At 41.4% G+C, this 13,088-nt stretch overlaps 1 protein-coding gene across 5 annotated transcripts; it reads left to right on the top strand.

The window, feature by feature from the left end:
* Window positions 1-537: 537 nt before the first annotated feature.
* LOC142375621 (heterogeneous nuclear ribonucleoprotein Q-like) lies at window positions 538-12,637 on the top strand. 5 transcript variants are annotated; one of them, XM_075459765.1, is made up of 11 exons: window positions 538-700; window positions 2,704-2,875; window positions 3,792-3,910; window positions 3,995-4,216; window positions 4,971-5,147; window positions 6,365-6,500; window positions 6,586-6,791; window positions 6,863-7,012; window positions 8,322-8,443; window positions 8,527-9,068; window positions 10,473-12,637. In XM_075459765.1, the coding sequence occupies exons 2-11, from the start codon at window positions 2,704-2,706 to the stop codon at window positions 10,496-10,498; spliced, it is 1,872 nt and encodes a 623-aa protein (XP_075315880.1). In that variant the 5' UTR covers window positions 538-700; the 3' UTR covers window positions 10,499-12,637. The 5 variants fall into 5 exon arrangements, with proteins under 5 accessions (XP_075315880.1, XP_075315879.1, XP_075315878.1 ...); XM_075459764.1 differs by having other exon boundaries at window positions 10,470-12,637; XM_075459767.1 differs by having other exon boundaries at window positions 539-700; window positions 8,527-8,911.
* The last annotated feature ends 451 nt before the right edge of the window (window positions 12,638-13,088 follow it).

The raw sequence follows: 13,088 nt of genomic DNA, 5'->3' as shown, positions 1-13,088 counted from the left end.
TATATATGGAATATGGAACAGAAAGATTGTTGGTTTCTGTTTCTGTTCCATATTTTAAATTTCATAAATTTCTCTTTCTCAAATTGATTGATTGATTTTTATTTATTTGTTTATTTCGTCATTTTGTCATTTATTATTATTATTAGTTAGTTGTAGTATTTTTTTTACTAGAATTAGTATTATTATTGTTGTTTTATTGTTGTTAATACAATCTTTGTAAATTTAAAAAAAAATGTTGAGCTACTTGACTAATTTGAATTTCCCCCATTGGGGGATGAATAAAGTATTTTTCTATTCTTTTCTATTCTATATACATATGGAACAGAAAGATTGTTGGTTTTGTATTCCTGCTTGTTATTATGTGATGTGATGCTTGTTATTATGTGATATATTATATATATGAAACAGAAAGGGGGGAAAAAACAACTCCCTGAAGGCCTAATTTGCGCATGCGCATTTTAACGCACCTATGTTGTTACCCGGATGTATGAAACCGGAGGAGCCCATGCAGAGCAGTTCAAGAAACCCCCTACACGCAAAAAGGAAAAAAGGCAGAGATCGCGACGTTACGTAGCTGCCATTTTGTGTCCCCCAGTGTAAAGAAACCAATTTGAACAACATCTGGCCCAAAATTGTCCTTAATTCGGAATACTATCAACACAGCGGATCAGCATCGTGGACCCAAGTTTAGAATTGCACGGTGGGTAACACACGAACACGAGTTTTCAGAAGTTTTTGCGGGGTTCAGTGCATGTTTGGATCCGTTGCACGACCGGCTAGCACTGGCCGCACAGCAGCTCGTTTACACGAATAGCCGGTATTTAGAGAAAAACAGGCCCTTTTTTTTGTTATGACCAGATGCTTTATGACTCGCTAATGTGCAACTAAGTCAGCTAAACCCCTGACACTAAATGCCTTTTAAACCGGAGAGGTTTTTAGTGAACGTTAGCTTAATGCAGTTTTCACCTCCATGCGGGCGGCGGAGAGGCAGGCCTGTAATTTGCTCTATTAGCAACAGTAGCTAACGGTTGCTAACAGTAGCTAACGGTTGCTAATAGAGGTGTGGTGGGTTTTTTTTTTTACCGGGCAATGCTTATTTGTTGCTGGTTTGAGTCCCGTTTTGTTTCTTTCTGGTTTCTGTTAAAAATGCCTTTGTTCTTAGACATTATAAATGAAATAGTCTCTGTACCTTGTACTTTTCCATGCAGGAATAGGAAGACAAAAACAATTGGGAAAGCCTGGGAAAGCAAGGGCAGATTCACACACACACATTATTATTATTTTTAATACAACTTTATTTTGCTTTACAAGATGCAAAAACATGGCAAGTATCATTAATAATAAATAAAGAGAAAGAGAGAGAATATACCAGGGGACATGAACAATGAGGATTACACTGAGTTAAAGATTTCAAAGTGGGAGACTATATTTATAGTGTTGATAGCTTTCTTGTTATTAGAGGAGGAAATTGACTTGAAATACATCTGAAGTTCTATTATGAAAGCACAAAAATTGGGTTTCACTTTGGCAAATTTACATTTGTGGATGAAATACTTAGCAAGAATTAGAATTAAATTAATTAAAAAATATTCTTTTTCAGTGGGAGCATCACTCTTTATAAAACCAAAAATGACATTTTGCAGAAGGAGCTCAAATCACAGCATATATTATCTAAAATAAATCTACAAATGTCTTGCCACAGCTTACGGGTATACTGTATTCACATTTCCAAAACAGATGAATAATGGTCTCAGTATGAGTGTCACAAAAGGCACACTAATAGAGGCACTAATAGCAAAAGTTGCTAATAGAGGTGTGGTGGGTATTTTTACCGGACAATGCTTATTTGTTGCTGGTTTGAGTCCCGTTAGTTTCTTTCTGGTTTCGGATATTGATGTTGAGCCGCGTTCGCAGAGGTGTTGTCACCGTTTCACGTTAATGTCAGTTTGCGTCCTCTACCGAGCCCGCAGAGTTGGACGATGGCGCCAAACTTCTTGATTTGGTGTTGTTGCATGCATTGGTGTTGTTGTTGCATGCATTGGTGGTGTTGTTGCATGCATTGGTGTTGTTGTTGTATGCATTGGTGTTGTTGTTGTATGCATTGGTGTTGTTGTTGCATGCATTGGTGTTGTTGTTGTATGCATTGTTGTTGTTGTATGCATTGGTGTTGTTGTTGTATGCATTGGTGTTGTTGTTGTATGCATTGGTGTTGTTGTTGTATGCATTGGTGTTGTTGTTGCATGCATTGGTGTTGTTGTTGTATGCATTGGTGTTGTTGTTGCATGCATTGGTGTTGTTGTATGCATTGGTGTTGTTGTTGCATGCATTGGTGTTGTTGTTGCATGCATTGGTGTTGTTGTTGCATGCATTGGTGTTGTTGTTGTATGCATTGGTGTTGTTGTTGCATGCATTGGTGTTGTTGTTGTTGCATGCATTGGTGTTGTTGTTGCATGCATTGGTGTTGTTGTTGCATGCATTGGTGTTGTTGTTGTATGCATTGTTGTTGTTGTATGCATTGGTGTTGTTGTTGTATGCATTGGTGTTGTTGTTGTATGCATTGGTGTTGTTGTTGCATGCATTGGTGTTGTTGTTGTATGCATTGGTGTTGTTGTTGCATGCATTGGTGTTGTTGTTGCATGCATTGGTGTTGTTGTTGCATGCATTGGTGTTGTTAGTAACTTAGATGTACTGTCGTGTCCCTAGATGTCTGGAGACATGGCCACAGATCATGTAAACGGGAACGGCACGGAGGAGCCCGCGGAGGAGCCCATGGACACGACAGCAGTGGCGAGCCACTCGGAACACTTCCAGGCGTTATTGGAAGCTGGTTTACCTCAACAAGTCGCTGAAAAGCTAGATGAACTTTATGTAGCAGGTAAGTCTGAGCTCCATCTCTGCTGTTTGGTGTCACCACACTGTTGAAAGACATATCCTGTCAGATATGAGATAATGGAGGGTTATCTTGAGTATTTGTGCTGCGACAGTGCTGCTTAGTTTATTAGTATTATTATTATTATTATTATGTTGAAGGCAAATATCTTATTTATTTGTGTTTGTATAGATTCACTGTTATCCAGCAAAGTTATCGTGATGACTACAAGAACAACCTCCCTGTAGTTTAAACATTTCACCAAGATAAGGAGAAGCTGATGTGTTGTTGTTGGACTTGTCTGAGCTTTCTTAAGAATATTATCCCGGTGACGTGTTCAGTTAAACTTCTTCTGCAGAAAGCAGTGAGTTGCAGACTGCTCCATGATAAAGTTAGGGCTGTAAAACATTTCCCAGCTTTAGAAACAAAGCGGCACATATCAGAACTTCTGTTGTGTATTCAGCAGAACTAAATGGAAATCTAATGGAAGCTACCTCTGATCTGTGGGTTGCTTTGTATATTTTCTCATTTTTCACTAACTTTGCCGTGAGTTATTTAGCATTAAAACCACAGTAAGAAAGCTTTCCATCGCAAATAACTCGGCCTTTGTTGTCTTTCTGAACGTATGCCTTCAGAGGCATATCTTCTGCTGCTTCGTATAGAAATCGGGTTGAATGCGCTTCATTGTAGAGGCTTGAGGAACGCAGCCAGCTGATAGAAACGATGGAGAATCTGTTTGAACTTTAAAGTCTGAGCCGGAGCTGGCAGAATAACAGAAGTTATCTCAACTTTTTTCTTTCTTTTTTCAGATAAGAATGAGTTGGAAGCATTGATTAGTGCTTTTTTATTTGATCTTTTATTATCACGTCTTGTAGTATGAGTCGTACAGTGACAGTGTATTTATTTTTGATCCTTTCCCCAGGCCTGGTAGCACATAGTGACCTCGATGAAAGGGCTCTCGAAGCCCTGAAAGAATTCAACGAAGAAGGAGCTCTACAAGTGCTGGTTCAGTTCAAAGAGAGCGATCTGTCGCACGTACAAGTAAGTTTCCTCATCTGAGAGACGGTGATAAATGTTTTTTCTGACTCCTAAAAGTGTGGTTAAATACTTAAATTTCTTTTCCAGAACAAAAGTGCCTTTCTCTGTGGGGTGATGAAGACTTACAGGCAGAGAGAGAAACAGGGCACAAAAGTTTCACCCGTCACTAAAGGACCAGACGAGGCCAAAATCAAAGAGCTCCTGGACAGAACCAGCTACACACTCGATGTTACAACAGGTCAGCGAAAGTATGGTGGACCCCCACCCGAGTCTGTGTACTCGGGCACCCAACCAACCGTCGGCACAGAGGTACAGTCTGTCGTGTTTTTGAACGTGTGTCGGTCAGGGCTTGAGTTGGCTTTCTTTTATAGCTAACAGAGGAGATGCCATGTTAAAGCAAAGTCTGTAGCCAAACATATCTTTCACTTTCAGACCTGGTACACTGTTGGAAATAATAACAGGGTGGCCGCGGGTCCTTAAAAAGTCGTAAATCAATTTTCCTGAAAATAAGACCTTAAAAAGTGTTAAATTGTCTTAAATTCAGATGGCATGGGTCTTAAATATTTGTGTATTTTTCTTTTTGCTCTAAAGGAACAGTACTTTATTTTTTTTTAAATATATTTACTTGATTTTATAAGCATTTGTTCATGGGACTTAAATGTTCTGAAAATATTGTAATTTAATTTAGGACAGTGATGACATTTTTGTGATCTTTTCGCATGACACACATTTAGCCGATGTTCTTAAACTCAACCGTCATTTTACCATACTGTCAGTGTGTTAACTTGGTATTTCCATCGTACGTTTGGTCTTAAATTTCATTTAGAAGTGGTATTAAAAGGTCTTAAATTGAACTTGTTTATACCTGTATACACCCTGAATAACCTCAAAGGGCAAATGTTACAACCTTTTGATTTGACTATTCTTTCTGCTGAATTTTTATTTTATTTTTTATTTTTTTAAAGTTCCCAACTTCTGCCTCTAGACTTTAAGAAATCCTTCTGTCATTAAAACAACCATCACACTTGACCGCTGGGTTTCTAAATGTTCCTTTTTCTTGTAGATTTTCGTTGGAAAGATTCCTCGAGACTTGTTCGAAGACGAGCTAGTTCCTCTCTTTGAGAAGGCGGGGCCCATCTGGGACTTGAGGCTAATGATGGACCCCCTGAGTAGCCTGAACAGGGGCTACGCCTTCATCACGTTCTGCACTAAAGAAGCGGCCCAGGAGGCGGTGAAGCTGGTAAGTTTGTCAGGAATCTTTTAACGACGCTCTCTTCCTGCTTACTTTGAAACAACAACACGGATGGAAATGTCCTTTGTCCCATTTCACATCAGACAAGCCCCAAACCCATTTTTATTCCCTGGCTTTTAACCCAGCATGAGACTCTGTTTCTGTTATTGTTTTTACATTGTTCTTTTGTTTTATGCCTTATATTTCGTGTTGTTACTCTGTACAGCACTTTGTTTCAGCCACGGCTGTTTTAACCCGCCCTACCAAAGCCCCAAAATAAAGCAACTTAATTGAATTTTAAATCCAAAATCTATTTTGTATGATGAAACCACCTGTTATTTATCTATTCAACTCAATTCAATACATTTTTTATCATGTATTTTTTGTTACACAATACAAAAAGACAATTACCAGTTTTCAGAATTACACTTTTTTTTTCTTTCTTTTTTTTACCACAAACCAACTGTCAGTTGGACCAACAATTTTCTTGTTTTCTCAGTTTTCTTTTACATAATAAAGGTTTATTATTGCTATTATATAGTTTCAACAATTTTTATTGAATTATCATTTTTAATGAATTATCGAACAGACAGCAATAATAATAATGAAATAAAATGAGTAATAGATAAGTACATTCAGATGTCTTAAGAAATATACATATACAGTATATATTTAAAAAAGGATAAATAAAATAAATAAATGTGTAAATAGTAGTAATAATAATGATAATAAGGGTAAAATAGAGTAAAGTAAGATTAATTAAAAGATAAAATAAATAAATGAATAAGTAAATAAATAAAATAAAGTAAATAATAATAATAATAGTTTGGAGAGGGAAGGGGGGGGTTATTGCTATTATATAAATTTGAAGTAATTACTTCTGAATTAATTATATTGAAAGTGGAAAAAAAACAGTGAACTTTTTTCTGGTGTTTAAATGTTTTTATAATTCACGGGTCAAAAATGACCCAAAAGGCAATCTTTGTACCCTAGTGGTGTACAGCCCACATGGAAACATGAACAAAAATAAAGTCTGACTTTTTCTAATGATGGGGTCCCTTTAGGAAAAGTTGGAAAAAGATAGTTTAAGGTATTTTTTTCAACAGCTGAACATGGTGGTGGCTCACTTTGGACCCGCAGGACAACAGGAGGGTTAAAGGGCTTTATAAATAAAGTTATAAAGTGTTCATGCATGATAATCTTTAGCCGTTGTGTGTTTTTTACAGTATAATAATCACGAGATTCGCCCTGGGAAGCACATCGGTGTGTGTATATCGGTCGCCAACAACAGGCTATTCGTCGGCTCCATCCCTAAGAGTAAAACAAAGGAGCAAATAGTGGAAGAGTTTTCTAAAGTCACAGGTAAAAGCTTCGGTTTGTAAACCGCTGACTCCGCCCGTCCCGATTCAGCGTAAGTCAGCTGGACCCGTTTGCTCTGTTTTTCCAGAGGGCCTTAGCGACGTCATACTCTACCATCAACCCGACGACAAGAAGAAGAACCGAGGCTTCTGCTTCCTGGAGTACGAAGACCACAAAACGGCCGCCCAGGCGCGCCGGCGGCTGATGAGCGGGAAGGTGAAGGTGTGGGGCAACTTGGTGACGGTGGAGTGGGCCGATCCCATCGAGGACCCCGACCCGGAAGTCATGGCCAAGGTGAGCCTTAAAGTCTGAATAACGTGGGAAAGGCATCCGGCTCGGAGGCTGACCTCGTCTCCGTTTTACAGGTGAAGGTTTTATTCGTGAGAAATCTGGCCAACGGTGTCACAGAAGAGCTCCTGGAAACGTCCTTCAGCCAGTTCGGAAACCTGGAACGAGTAAAGAAGCTCAAAGACTACGCCTTCATTCACTTTGAGGAGCGGGACGGTGCCGTGAAGGTGATTATTCTTTACTTTCTCTCTCTCACACTCGGGTTTAACGGCTGTTCTGGGCCTCTGGAAGGATTTTTTTTTTAAAAGCTGCGTTCAGTTTTCCAGAGTTGCAATGAAATCTGGACAAATCTTGGTTGTTTTGTGAGTTTTCCAGGCTGTTCCAACCCTTAAAGCTCTGAGGTTTAATTAAAGAAACCTTAGAAATGAGATCAATGGAAACTGTAAAGAGTGTGACCCAAAGTTTGATGGTGGTAAATTTTCTCATGACATCACTACGTGGTGGCACCATCAACTTCTCCACCCGTTTTCCTTTAATGATGAACAAAGCTGCTCCAAATCATGATCTTTTTCATGTTTTTGTCATTTTATCCACATAAAAACAACAAATGTCGGTAAGAATCAGTAAAACGTGGGGTAACCATGGCGATGAGGCAGAACGACGTACGGTTCGGTCGGACCGCATTATGGAAACGGCACGAATGTCTCTACGAAGTTAAAGTTGAGCTTATCGGTCGACTTCATTGTTGATAAGAGTTTCCACCAGATGCATGATGGGAAATCATCTCTTTGTTTTTGCAAAGATCTGGGCTGTGTTCGAAACCGCATACTGATCGATCAGACAGTATGCAGAGCGTTTACCCACAATGCATTTCGCTCCTGCCCGAGCTGAAATCAGCAGGCCTGAAGCTGATTTCTCTTAAGCTCTAAACTCTGTAAACTTTAGCAACATTTGAAACATTTTCAGGTGAGAAAGTAGTCGTTTAGATCCCCAACGTGTTGAAAACCTGACAAAATACCGGCTGTTTACAATTTTGTTCCCACGAATTCGGCGCTACTAAAGCTAGCCGCAGTGAGCTAACGCACTTCCTGTTATTTTCACAAATAAAATACCCGTTGCCTTTTATCATAGGGAAAGCCATTACCATACAATTGGTGCTTTTGTTTTGAAAACAGGAAGTGAACCTACCCTCGTTGTAGCTAGCTTGAAACTGCCATTTTGACAGGAAATGGCGATCGGCGACGTCACGTTACGTTGCATCTTGGGTAGTTTGAGTATGAGTAGTAACCTCATGATGCATACCCAACATTTAGGAGAATCTAGTATGCATCCGGGAACTTCTGCTTACTCAAACTCGCATACTAACTCAAGAAGTTAGTAGGAGAAGTATGCGGCTTCGAACACAGCCTTGGAGTCTTTGCAGAATCTTTACTCATTGAGACGTTTCTTTGGTCGTCCGGTGTTTGGGACGCATCGGGAGAATAGATTTTGGGGACTTTTGCCAACTTGTTGAACCGTCTTTGTTGTTCCTCGCAGGCGTTGGAAGAAATGAACGGGAAGGAGCTGGAGGGGGAGCCCATTGAGATTGTTTTTGCCAAACCACCCGATCAGAAAAGGAAGGAGCGCAAAGCCCAGAGACAAGCAGCTAAAACGCAGATGTAAGTCCCGTGTCTTTGCTTCTTTGAGCGAAACTTTTGTTTCATTTAGAATATTTATCGTTAGTTGGCTCTATCTCCATCAGGTACGATGACTATTACTACTACCCCCCTCCTCCCCACATGCCTCCGCCCGTCAGAGGCCGAGGCCGAGGCGGCAACCGGGGCGGTTACGCCTACGCTCCCGACTACTACGGTTACGAGGACTACTATGACTACTATGGCTATGACTATCCCAACTACCGTGGCGGCTACGACGACCCGTACTACGGGTACGACGACTTCCAGGCCCCGAGCCGGGGGCGAGGCGGCAGCAGGGGCGCCCGGGGCGGAGGCTCGCCGGGCAGAGGACGCGGTGGCGTCGCCGGGGCACCCAGAGGCCGGGTCGGCTTCTCACAGCGGGGCGGACCGGGACCAGGCCGCGGCGGGCGTGGAGCAAGAGGAGGCGTGCTGCCGAGAGGGCGAGGAGGGGTACGTGGTGCGCGGGGTGGCCGCGGTGGAAATGTAGGAGGAAAGCGCAAAGCTGATGGGTACAACCAGCCAGATTCCAAGCGTCGCCAGACCAATAATCAGAACTGGGGCTCTCAACCCATTGCTCAGCAACCGCTGCAAGGTGGTGACCATTCTGGTAACTATTCCGGTTACAAATCTGACAACCAGGAATTTTATCAGGATTCTTTTGGGCAACAGTGGAAGTAAACCAGTAGGGCTCTGATCACGGCAAAAAAAATTTCGTGTTTTTATTGTTTTTGTCTTCTTTTTTTATATATATATTTTAAGACTTGATCCGATTGGCCCTCAATCCCATATGGTTGCCTGCATTTTTTTCCTTTTTTTCCTCAAAAAAATTGGTGACATCTGGCAAGATATCTTTGTACATATTTTAATAATCTGCTTGGACTCGCAGCGTAGTCACACTCCCACCTGTTTCTGGCGAACTGCTTCTCTTTTTTTTATTTGGGTTCTTTTAATCATTTAAGATGGTCGAAAGCATAAAAAAAATAAAAATCTATTTTAGATGCAGATGTGTGCTGGAGCTGTCTATTTGGCTAAAGCTTCATGTGTTTTTAGAACTTCTGGTTTCCATGTTTTAAGTAGCTAACAGCAACAAAGCATTTGTCTCCTAAACATGTATTTAAAGCAGCTGAAATTACAATTTGTATTGTCAAAGTAATGCGTGTCTTGTTATGAAAAAAAGAAAAGGAAAAAAAAAAAATACAAAAGGACCCCTGCAGTCCTATTTTTGGCTTTACATTTTGGCTTGTATTCTTTGCTGTTTGTCTGCTTTAATAAACATACACGCACACGTGTACAAAACTTCAAATTGTGTTGAAAATTCATGTTTCGGCAAATTCTCTCTTCAAATTTCCTTCAAATTTAAGGCTCCTTGTGGAAGAAAATGGACTAAAGGTTTGCCAATGTTGGCCACATGCTACAGTGTCACCTTGCATGTCACCTTACTTCTTTACTCTGTATGTGTAGTGACATACTCCATCCTTATGAGTTCCTCATGTCCAAAAAAAAAACATAAATGTCTCACAAATTGGTGTCCGAAATTCACCGTCAGTGCATTATGGGGAGTAAGCCCCGCCCCTTCTGTCAGCCGGGGGAGGGAGTCGAAGCACAATTTGATTTTAGGCTCTCAGAGTGAAGCTTTTCCTTGTCCCAGAAGGATCTTCCTTGCTTTCCAAAGCCTGGATACTAATCTTGCATGTTCTGTGGAGGCCTGGGTGTGCTTTTGTGGGAGAAAACTGCTTTGCATGAGTCGCCTGTAGGTGTTCCTTTTTTATTTTTCTTTCGTTCCTAGCTCTTAATGGCTGCTTAACCCTCACCCCTCCTTGTTTATCCTCTCTGCCCGTCCACTCTTCACCCAGTTTTCCGATCAGAACCGGCTTATTTTCCAGCTTGACGTGCATGTTTGTCCGTCTGCAGCCCTCCGTGTGGGGGAGTCAGAGCAGAATATGAGTGTGTAGAAGTGACACCATCCTGTTTTCCCTTCTCTAATTGCTTCCTTTTGTTACCCGACTAGCAGGAAAAAGGGGTCGAGGCTGGTCCTGACGCGTTGCTATGAAGACTGACGGGCGCACGGCGTTGCACACTGCGGGCTGCCCGGCGAGCGCACGGTAAGGTCACCTGACTCAGTGGTCCAAAGGTATTCCAGCCTTCTCCAGGAGCTACGATCGAGGATAATCAGAAGAGCAAAACTTGTTTTATTTTTTTGTTTTTGTTTTTGTAAAGAGCTTAAAGCCCCGCCCCCCCCCCTCCCTGAGATCAGGAGTCCTCGGCGGACATCCTTCTGGATAAAGCTTTGGAGTGGTTCCGTAGGACTCGGCTTCCACGACCAACTCGACTCGATAATCTCCGATTATCACCTGGCGTGGAAGGCCGGGCGTTCCAGCGAAATGGTTCGTTAACTACCTCAGTTTCACGCCAGCTGTCCGGTTTTGTACTTGAGGAAACTGAGGCAGCGTTCGACCCCCCCTCCCTCCCCCCGTCCTCGCCACCTCAGGTTTGCACAGGCAGCGGCGACACGCCACTTCGTTGGGAGGCTCCGAGACGCTCGCTGCTCGGCGAGCCTTTCAGTTTGTCATCAACTCAATGACTCAATGATGTCGTGGAAGAGCCTGGAAACCAGCCGCGCTTTGTCTTCCATGATGGGACGACTGTCTTAACTTTGGTTTTTGGCCCAGTTCAGACCCGGCGCTCACCTTCCAACAGCCGCCATTTCATCATTAAAACCTCTCAGATTCGCCCGAGTTGTGTTTAACGTTGAATTTTTATCAATAATCTGAGACGAAGTAAAGGAGCATAAACTGCTCTGCTTCACAACTCATGTGAATTTGACTGATTTTACTCACGAAACCGTGAGTGTATCACAGAAAACTGAAGAATAAAAAGGGTCCCAATGATCCAGTTTAGTTAAAGTTTTAAGCCAAACTTCAGGATAAAATGCAGCTTTTAGACTGATGCTGCCAGAATCTGAATCCTCACGTTTATAAATGGTTTATATGGTGATGAATAAGAAAAATAACCATATAGAATGTGAAATAAATGTTTAAATAAATAGTTTAAAGTTACTTTTTATTTACTTTGCCATTCGGTTTTTAATTTAAAACCTTTTGTAATTAGAATTTAATTAATCCTGTCCCTTTACATCATATCGATCGATTTATTTACTCCAGCTGATTGAATTCTTTATTTTAGTTTTATTTGACATGGAAACGGTGAGAAACGGAGACGTAAAAGCATCTATAAATGGATTTATTCCACTTTCCGTATGATTATTTTGGGGATAATATGGTTTTTCATCAACTTTCAGTGGCATTTATCACCACATAGACGTATTATTTCAGTCATTTGTGTCTTGGTGTCGGATTCTGGCGGTTTCAGCCCTCCACAAACAGCCAGGTGAAGCCAGATGAGGTGTTTACTCTCAGCTGGCTGTAAACGAGTTTGTTTGGATCGAGTCCCATCCATCCTGCAGCTTTTGACTCACTAGGGCACCGGGTCAGAACTGGGTCTCTGTTTCCACTGATGTCAGGACGTCTCGGACCTTCTGCTCCGTCTGAAACGCTGACATCTGGTGAAGCTGCCTTTTTATTTAGTGTCTCGGAAGCCGTTTGCACACACGCTGGAGTTCTGGGGGTGTTCTGGAGTGTGAGAACGTGGACTCCTCGGGGATCCTCGTAGTAAAAGCTCCAGAACATCAGCCGGTGAGACGAAGTTTGTTCGTTCTGCTGCGACAGAAACGAGTTTCGACTCGTCTCCTGCAGGAAAAATTGGCTGAACAGCAACAAATCGTCCAGAAAATCTCCAGCGTTGGTGTGGAAACGGCTCCAGCAGAAAGCAGGATTATGTTTCACATTGTATGTGAATGACGACTGATGATGATGTCATACTGGTTTTGATCCATATGTTTTCACTCTGCCATCAATTATCCTGGAAATCAGAATATTAAGGAGGAACTTTTGTCTTTTTAGAGGAAGAACTTTGCATTTTGCTTTAATGGGAGCATGAACTGCTACGGAGCCTGAAACATTACTTTATCCAAGACGTGGAAGCGAGTTTTCAATTGTACATTTTAAAGAAAGTAGAAATCTAAAGGAAAAAGTTTGGAAATGACCTACAAATCCCTCTGCGTGTCTCTCAGACGACTGTGCCCGGAACATTGGACACTTTAAATCTTTAAAAATAACTTGAATATATTTGATATATTTAGCCTCATCTAAACAAGTGATTAAACATTCAAATTTTCAGTAGCTACTCGATACGTTCGGATGTTACAGTTACGAACTGATACCTGATGTCTGAAAGGCATTCTGGGATTTGGAGTTCACCCTGCATCAGATATCTGCTGTTGGATTTCCTCTTTTTAAGCGCTTTAAAAAACAGGATTTTAACCCCCATTAGTGTTTATTTTTCTGCCTTTGTGACTTTTGCCACCGAACCCAATGTCCTGACTCATGTTTAACCTTCAGTTCTGATGATTGTGCAGCTTGTTCATCTTTATACCCAGTTTGTGAAAAAGAGGCAGCGTTTATTTCTTGTTTTTAAACTACAAACTGACCCTGATTGGATCTCCAATGTTAAGGGTTGAATTATTTTTATTTTTTTGTGTGTTTTGTTTGCAGTCTTTGCAAATTAAATG

Source organism: Odontesthes bonariensis, chromosome 24 (assembly GCF_027942865.1).
Source record: "Odontesthes bonariensis isolate fOdoBon6 chromosome 24, fOdoBon6.hap1, whole genome shotgun sequence".
Classification (NCBI taxonomy): domain Eukaryota; kingdom Metazoa; phylum Chordata; class Actinopteri; order Atheriniformes; family Atherinopsidae; genus Odontesthes; species Odontesthes bonariensis.
Note: the sequence above shows the minus strand (reverse complement) of the source record. Positions and strands in the feature narration are given on the sequence as shown.